Here is a 7,819-nt window from a genome sequence, read left to right on the forward strand (position 1 = left end):
TCAGCCCGAGGACCGGGAGCGGAGAGGGTGGAGAGGGTGGCCGAGAAAAACCGCGCTTGTCCCCTCGCCTGTCCCCTCCACTCTTGGTGTGGTCCATGGAGCGCGTCCGGGCCGGGCCCAGCCCCCTCCTGCTCCGGACGGCCCCTGCAGCCTCTGCCCTGGAATTCCCTTTTCAGTCCTGCTCCAGGGACCCGGGAGCCTTCCAGCGCCCGTTTGTGCTGCTGCTTCCTCGAGGGGCGAGGGGCTTCCTGTACTGCAGGCTCCCCGTTCTCCCAGCCCCACCCTGCTCCGGAGCAGCCTCCCCAAGTTTTGCCTCATTCCCCTTCCCCTCTCTCTGCTTGTAGGGGTCCCGCCCGTCTCACAGGTCCGGTCTCCCCGTAGACCCCTCTCCGTTGCCCCCAGCCCCCTGCCTCGGCCAGGAACCCCGGTGACCGTTGGCGGGAGGGGCGCGGGGCTTGGGAAGGGGGCACCCCCAAGAAGCGCGCGTGGGAAGGGGCAGGGAGGTGGCGCGAGTGGTTACCCGGCCGGTTGCCCGGGTAACGCGGGGCCTGGCACGCGTGGCTCCCTCGGGCTGGCCGGGAGGGGGCGGGAGGCGAGCGAGGGGCGGGGGCGGTGCGTGGCGGCAGCGGAGCGTAGGGGAGGGGACGCGCAGAGGGGAGGGGAGCCCCGCCGCCTCCCTCCGCTCGCGGACTCGCTCCCTCCCGGGCTGCGGCTGCTGCAGCGGGGCGGCGGTGGCGGCAGCCGCGGGAGCAGTCTGGAGGCCGGCGTCGAGGTGAGACGGGGATGGACCGAGGCTGCGGGCAGGACTGTGCGCGGACGGACGGCGGACGCCGGGAGGGCTGCACCGGAATGCGGGCGCCCGGCGGACCGGGTGCTGGTGCCGGGCGCGCCACGCCAATGCGAGGAGGAGGCGCCTCCTCCTTCCCCCGGGGGCGAGGGAATCCCTGCGCTAGGGGCTGAGAAGGGGCTCGGAGGGACGAGCCCAGGTGCCCTGGGCGGGGCGGGGCGGGGCGGGGCGGGGCGGGGGCGCTGCGCCCCAGACGCGCAGTGGGAATGCTGCACCGGCGGGGCGCCCCGGGAGGAAGGGAGGACGCAGAGGGAGTGGGACGTGAGTACCGGGCCTCTGCCCAGTGAGCCTGTCTGCCTGCGGGAGTGTGCGAGCGCCTGCACGGCTTGTTGATTTCGGGGTGCTGGGGCATCTGCTGGGATCTCGGAGTCTGGATCTTGCCGGGCGGGCCCAGGGAGAGAGCCTGGGAGAGTCCTGTTTACAAAAGGGTTAATCTTCCCAGGGCTCTCGGAGCAGAAGACTTTGAGCAGGGCACTCCTCCCCAGGGATGTCCCACCCCAAGGCAAAGGAAACCCCAACTTTTCTTCCTCTCCCCAGAGGCAGCCCAACGCTGGCCCTAAGACAGGAGCATATCCGTCTCCAGCTGCAGTGACGGGCGCCACGGCTTTCCTCCTCACCACACCTGTCTCCTCCTCTTTCAGGATTCTGCTGTCTCCGCTGCTCCAGCCGCTCCATCGAGGTCCTCTCGCCTGTCCCCTCTCCCCTCTCAAGATGGCAGCCAGCGGTTCTGAGGGCTCGGAGGTGAAGGGGGTAGAAGAGGGTCCCCAAACCCAAGGAGAAGGGCCTGGCCATTCTGAAGGCAAAACTGGCCCTCTCCAGGCCCCAGCTGGGGTCCCAGATGAGCCAGAGGCCCTGCAGCCAGGCCCAGACATCGCAGGGGCCCCTGTGGACTCAGAAGCCAAAGCTGGGCTGGCTCCAGCAACCACAGAGACCCCAGCTGGGGCCCCAGAAACAGCCCAGGCCAAAGACCTCAGCTCGAGTCCAGGAGGGGAGCCAGATGCCAACCCCAGCCCCGAAGAAGCATGCCAAGAGCCAGCACCCAAACCGTTAGAAGAGAATAAAGAGGTCACTGCAGACCAGGGGTCCGATCTGGGGTCCGGAGCCCCACCTGAGCCAGCCTCGGAGCCTGCTCCCCAGTCGGACCCGCAGTCAGACCTTCAGCCAGACTGCCAGCCAGGTTCCCAGCCCACCCCCAAGTCAGCTCTTCAGCCAGAGCCCCCTACCCAGGAGGACCCCACCCCTGAGGTCCTGACTGAGAACGCGGGGGAAAAGCAGGAGAACGGGGCAGTGGTTCCCCTGCAGGCTGGTGGTGGGGAAGAGGGCCCAGCCCCGCAGCCTCACTCGCCACCCTCCACCAAAACCCATCCAGCCAACGGGGCTCCTCCCCGAGTGCTACAGCAGTTGGTGGAGGAGGACCGACTAGGAAGGGCTCACAGTGGGCATCCCGGATCTCCCCGAGGTAGCCTGAGCCGCCACCCCAGCTCCCAGCTGGCAGGGTCTGGGGTGGAGGGGGGCGAAGGCACCCAGAAACCTCGGGACTACATCATCCTCGCCATCTTGTCCTGCTTCTGCCCCATGTGGCCTGTCAACATCGTGGCCTTCGCTTATGCTGTTATGGTGAGCCCCCTGGGACCCCGGCCCAGGTCTGCTGTGGCTGCCAGTTTCCTGCCACCACTGGGACTGCACCCCAGGAGTAGTACCTTGCTTTCCCTCTCTTCTCTGCATGGATCTCCCTTCCCAAGTATGGGGTCTTTTCTGGCCTCCCCCTGGGACCTTCCCTTCGGAGCCACCGCTGCCCTAGCCCATCAGGTGGGAGGGCGGGCAGGACAGGTTTCACGCCGCCTTGCTGACCTGTGCCCTCCCCCCCTTGCCTCTCCAACCCTCTTTCCCCCCTCGAACCACTGTCCATGGGGCCTGCCTGTCTCCTTGGGACAACTCTTTCACCTGAACCCTGCTGGGCTGCCGTCTCCTGACCTGGGCCCACGGTGCCGCACCCCTCACCCGCACCCCAGTCCCGGAACAGCCTGCAGCAGGGGGACGTGGATGGGGCCCAGCGTCTGGGCCGCGTGGCCAAGCTCTTAAGCATCGTGGCGCTGGTAGGGGGGGTCCTCATCATCATCGCCTCCTGCGTCATCAACTTGGGCGGTGAGTGGGGGTCTGGGACCGGCCGGGAGGAATGGAAGGGTTGGCAGGGGCAGCTTTACTAACCCCTGCCCCTGCTCTCTCCTGTCTGTCCTCCCTACTTCTCCTTTGTCTCTCCTTGTTCTACCCCCACCGTCTCTGTCTGTCCCTCCCTCTCCTCTCCCACAGTGTATAAGTGAGGGGCTCTGCCCGCATTCCAAGACTTTTCTTCCTGTTGGGAGCTGCCTTGGGCCCATCCTCCCCTGGGGGGAGCCCAATGGATGGCCCAGGCCCGCACCCATAGGGACCAAGAGAGCCTGAGCGGCCTTGTTTACAGCTTCTTTCCTGCTCCTGCATCCTGCCAGGCTCCTGTGCCAACCGTAGGCCTCTCTTCTCCCTGCACTGTTTCCCAACCTCCCTGCACTTCTGCCTGCACCCCTCCAGCCTCGTGGCCTCCCTATCCCTGCACTTCTGGAAACCGCCCTGACCTGAACATCTCCCAGACTCTCTGCTCGCAGCCTTCCTGCATCTCTCCCAGCCTCCCTGCACTCCTCCCAACTTCCCCAATCCCTGCGCCCCAGCCCCGGTGTCCCCCTTTCAACTTTCACTGTCTGGGCACCTTCCCCCCCATTCCTTTCTTCCTTCTCCCCTTTATCATCTCCCCTTCCCCCTCCACACCCTCTGCCCCCTTCTTCTTCCTGCCTTCTCTGGAGCCTCAGCATCCTCTCCTCCTCCCTCCCACCACCGATCTCTCTGCAAAAACTCCAGCACTTACTAGATCAGGCTGGGGAGGGGGGCGATGTCAGGGGAGGGCTCCTCAGCCCGCTTCCAACTATTTTCTGCTGGGACCACCCAGGTCCTGACGCCCCCAGGGCGCCTCTGGGTCGCAGAGCTGGCAAGCCAGGCCTTGTCTGGGGACTTGGGCGGGGTGTCGCGCACGGTGGCTAGCTGTTGAGAGCATGCACCGGGGAGGAGGAAGGGGCGCAGGGGCGCGGCTGTTGACCCTTTCTGATTAGCCCGAGCCGACCTGCCCCACTTGGGCTTTTAAACCGGCTCAGCGAGTTTCTTAAAGGCGTCGGGGCTGGGGTCATTGACGTGCTTTGTAACGAAAGAACCCCGAAATAGGACCAAAGCTCCCGCATGCAGGGAGCGAGTGAGGGGCGGGGAACTCTCTAATTATTTTCCAAGAGGACGAGGGAGATTTGAGGGAGATTTGTTGCACGCGACAGTCCGCTAGGGAGGCGGGGACTGAGCTACGACGCGGCTCGGAGTTGGCGGGTTTTGTTTTCTAAAAAATAAAAAAATAAAATAAAAAAAAAAATTTAAAAAGAGAGAGAAAGAAAAAAAAAAGGCGTGGGGAGGGGAAAAAAAAAACTAAAAGTCTTTAAAAAAAAAAAAGGATACATCAAACAGATTATCCCTTTTTGTATGCCGGATGCTGCATGAGTCTGAAACACCAATAAACGGAGACTGCATGAGACTCGCCTCCTGCCTCAGTTGGTCCTTCCGTCTGTCCGCCGCCGGGTCCCGCGGTCCTGCCCTCTTTCGGGCGGACTCGACTGGGTGTATGCGCATGCGCCCTCCCGGTGGCCATCTTTACTGTGGGCCGAAGCCCGTTGCGTCCGAGCCTACCTGCGCATGTGCAATCTTCCCCACGCTTCCTTTTTCCAAGTAGCTTCGGCTGGAGCGGAGTCTTCCGCGCCCTCTCTGTGCGCTTGCGCACTGTGACCCTGCGCAGCGCGGGAGGCGGGTCTTCGTTCCAGGTGCGGACGGCGGCTGGGGCGGCCGAACGGCGAGGTGCGGGCTAGGGCGCCCGGTGCAGGGGCGGAGAGGGGCAGGGGGACGGCGAGAGGAGCGGCCCCGCCCCTCTCCGGCCCGGAAAGCGGTGTCCGCTGCTCCCTGGGAGGGGACTCAGCGCCACCTCCTGGGGGCCGGCGGCCTCGTCGCTGGGGCGGCTGCTGGAGCCCGCTTGGTTGCAGACGCTCCCTGAGCTTCTGGGGAGCCCCATCCCGGGGGGAGGGGCACGGGGGACCCCCCCCCCCCAGCTTGTCCTCCTGCGTATCCTGTCATCGCAGGGCCCCTCCCCAGTAGCCTATGTCCCTCGTTCGTGGTCATGGAGACGTGTCGGCCACCGCGGCGGTGCCTCTGTCTGAAGAAGGGGAAGTGACCTCCGGCCTCCAGGCTCTGGCCGTGGAGGATCCTGGAGGCTCCTCGGCTCCGGCCAGGAAAGCCGAGGAAGAGGGGGACGGAGGCCGGGCGGAGACGGAGCATGCGGGGTCCGGGGCGGAGGAGATGCCGGGAGCAGCCCCCGGCGCGGAAGGGGAGGCGCCCGCCCCGGGAGAACCCGAGGACTGGTGCGTGCCCTGCAGCGATGAGGAGGTGGAGCTCCCCGCCGACGGGCAGGCCTGGATGCCTCCGCCCTCAGAGATCCAGCGGCTCTACGAACTTCTGGCTGCCCACGGGACCCTGGAGCTGCAGGCGGAAATCCTGCCCCGCCGGCCACCCACCCCTGAGGCCCAGAGCGAAGAGGAGAGATCCGATGAGGAGCCCGAGGCCAAAGAGGAGGAGGAGGAGAAGTGAGGGCGCACCCTTGCACCCCGTTCCTGGGCTCGCTCCCTTGGTGCCAGAGATAAATGGGGAGGGGAGGTGGGCCCCTGGAGCATGGAAAGTGAAGGGCTGGAAGGGGGCGGGGAGACCCGCGGGCTGGGGTGTTTGGGGAGACCACCCTCAGCCTTCCATTTCTGTCCACCCGTCCCAGACCGCACATGCCTACGGAATTTGACTTTGACGATGAGCCAATGACCCCGAAGGACTCCCTGATTGACCGCAGACGCACCCCAGGTACAGACATGGGGGAGAGGCGGGGGGGCGGTGAAGGACCTCTAATCCCACTGACTGAAGGTGACTCCCTAAAAGAGGCCTGTGCTTGGTGCTTTGGGAGCTGCGCAGCTTGTGGTGGTAGCAGAGAGCATCCCCCAGTGGTGCCATGGTACCAGCTTGGAGCGGTCCCCTGTCTTCCTGTCCGAGACTTGCACAGGTGACCCTGTCAGGCTTCCCATTGCTTTCATCTTCATCTCCCCTAGAAGGTCAAGTCTTCCTGGTCATTCCTTATTATTTAGATCCTCATTCCCATATTGTTGGGGGACCCAACGGCCTTCCTGGAAGCTACCCTGGAGCCGTTCTTGATTTCTTTTTCTCTCATCCCAACATCCAGTAGTAGCGAATCCTGTTCGTTCTGCCTCCACGTTTCCAAGCTCAGCTGCTGCTCTCCACCTTCCACCCCACACCCTCATCCAAGCCATTATTTCTCTCTCTCATTTATTCATTCACTTACTTATTTTTTACGGAAGCCATACCTGTGCATCTGATTGGGGGGCGGGGCGGGGAGGCAGAGGGCAGAGAATCTTAAGCACAAGCAGACTCCACTCCCAGCACAGAGCCCAACTTGAGGCTCAATCTCACGACCCCAAGGTCACGACTGGAGCCGAAATCAAAAGTTGGAAGCCCACCGACTGAGTCACCTAGGCGCCCCAAGCCATCTCTTTTGCCTGGATATTTGTGGTGGCACCTAACTAGTCTCCCTGCTTCCATTCTCAGCAACCAGAATGATCCTTTGAAAATATAAATCACGACGCTTCTCTGTTTAAAACCCTCCAAAGGATTCCGTTGTTGGGGGAAGTATCATGTCAAGAGAATCCAAACACCACTACTTCCCCTGACTGTCCAGCCCCCCAGGGTTTCCAGAGACATTTATTTCCATTTAAACTAAGAGATCCAAACCTCTCATCATGGTCTCTAAGTCCTTTCTTTCTTTCTTTTTTTTAAGACTATTTATTTATTTGACACAGAGAGAGATCACAAGTAGGCAGAGAGCGAGGAAGAAGCAGGCCCCCCGGCTGAGCAGAGAGCCCAATGCGGGACTTGATCCCAGGACCCTGAGATCATGACCTGAGCCCAAGGCAGCGGTTCAACCCACTGAGCCACCCAGGCGCCCTCTAAGTCATTTCTTTAACTCTATATTTCTGTCTTCCCGCTACCCCCTAGTTCCCTATACTCTTCTTGGAACAGACCTCTCTGTTCCTGCCTCAGGGCCTTTGCACTTGCTTGTCGGCCTGCCTGGATGTCTTTACCCTGGTCTTCACATTACGAGCCTCTTCTCATAGTTCATAGTTCAGACCTTCACTTCCTACCTCATCTGAGGCCCAGCCCCAAACCTCAGGGCCTCCATGACAGAGGCCAGGAAATCTGTATGTTTAATGAGCTCCCCAAGTAGTAACATTTAGGCAGGTCTGACGCACAGCGCCTCACTCCCATCCACACTTCCTACCTTCCTTTTCTCCAGGAAGCTCTGCCCGGAGCCAGAAACGGGAGGCCCGCCTGGACAAGGTTCTCTCAGACATGAAGCGACACAAGAAGCTGGAGGAGCAGATCCTTCGTACTGGCAGGGACGTGTTCAGCCTGGACTCCGAGGACCCCAGCCCCACCAGCCCCCCACTCCGGTCCTCCGGGAGCACGCTGTTCCCCCGGCAGCGGAAATACTGAGTGCTGCCGCCGCCTTTAGGGTGCACAGCGTTTGCCGTCTGGGGTCCTTCCCTAACCCCGGGCGCTGGACACTGGGCCAGGAGAGAGAGAGGAGGAGAGAGGAGAGCCTTCCACGCCCCCAGCACGGCCCCGTGCCAGAAAGAGAACGCGTGTGCGCCTATTAACGTGCTTTCTGTGAAACCTCTCTTCCGAGACCTGAACTGAATTTTCTGAATCCAACATTAAAAAAACGCTAAGTGATCTTCTCTTCGGGGTGGGCTGCTGCGGAAGCGCGGTCCGTCGCGGAGGGGCGGGTCCGGGCCACCCGAC

The 7,819-nt window shown here is 62.6% G+C and overlaps 2 protein-coding genes across 3 annotated transcripts; both read left to right on the forward strand.

Moving 5' to 3' along the window:
• The first annotated feature begins 629 nt into the window (after positions 1–629).
• PRRT2 (proline rich transmembrane protein 2) lies at positions 630–3,373 on the forward strand. Its single transcript, XM_059155462.1, has 4 exons — positions 630–772; positions 1,385–2,464; positions 2,860–2,992; positions 3,158–3,373. The coding sequence occupies exons 2-4, from the start codon at positions 1,559–1,561 to the stop codon at positions 3,166–3,168; spliced, it is 1,050 nt and encodes a 349-aa protein (XP_059011445.1). The 5' UTR covers positions 630–772; positions 1,385–1,558; the 3' UTR covers positions 3,169–3,373.
• Positions 3,374–4,603: 1,230 nt separating this feature from the next.
• On the forward strand, positions 4,604–7,750 carry PAGR1 (PAXIP1 associated glutamate rich protein 1). 2 transcript variants are annotated; one of them, XM_059155466.1, is made up of 4 exons: positions 4,604–4,731; positions 5,044–5,544; positions 5,727–5,809; positions 7,311–7,750. In XM_059155466.1, the coding sequence occupies exons 2-4, from the start codon at positions 5,063–5,065 to the stop codon at positions 7,508–7,510; spliced, it is 765 nt and encodes a 254-aa protein (XP_059011449.1). In that variant the 5' UTR covers positions 4,604–4,731; positions 5,044–5,062; the 3' UTR covers positions 7,511–7,750. The 2 variants fall into 2 exon arrangements, with proteins under 2 accessions (XP_059011449.1, XP_059011448.1); XM_059155465.1 differs by having other exon boundaries at positions 4,623–4,765.
• The last annotated feature ends 69 nt before the right edge of the window (positions 7,751–7,819 follow it).

The sequence above is a fragment of the Mustela lutreola genome, chromosome 17, assembly GCF_030435805.1.
Source record: "Mustela lutreola isolate mMusLut2 chromosome 17, mMusLut2.pri, whole genome shotgun sequence".
NCBI lineage: Eukaryota > Metazoa > Chordata > Mammalia > Carnivora > Mustelidae > Mustela > Mustela lutreola.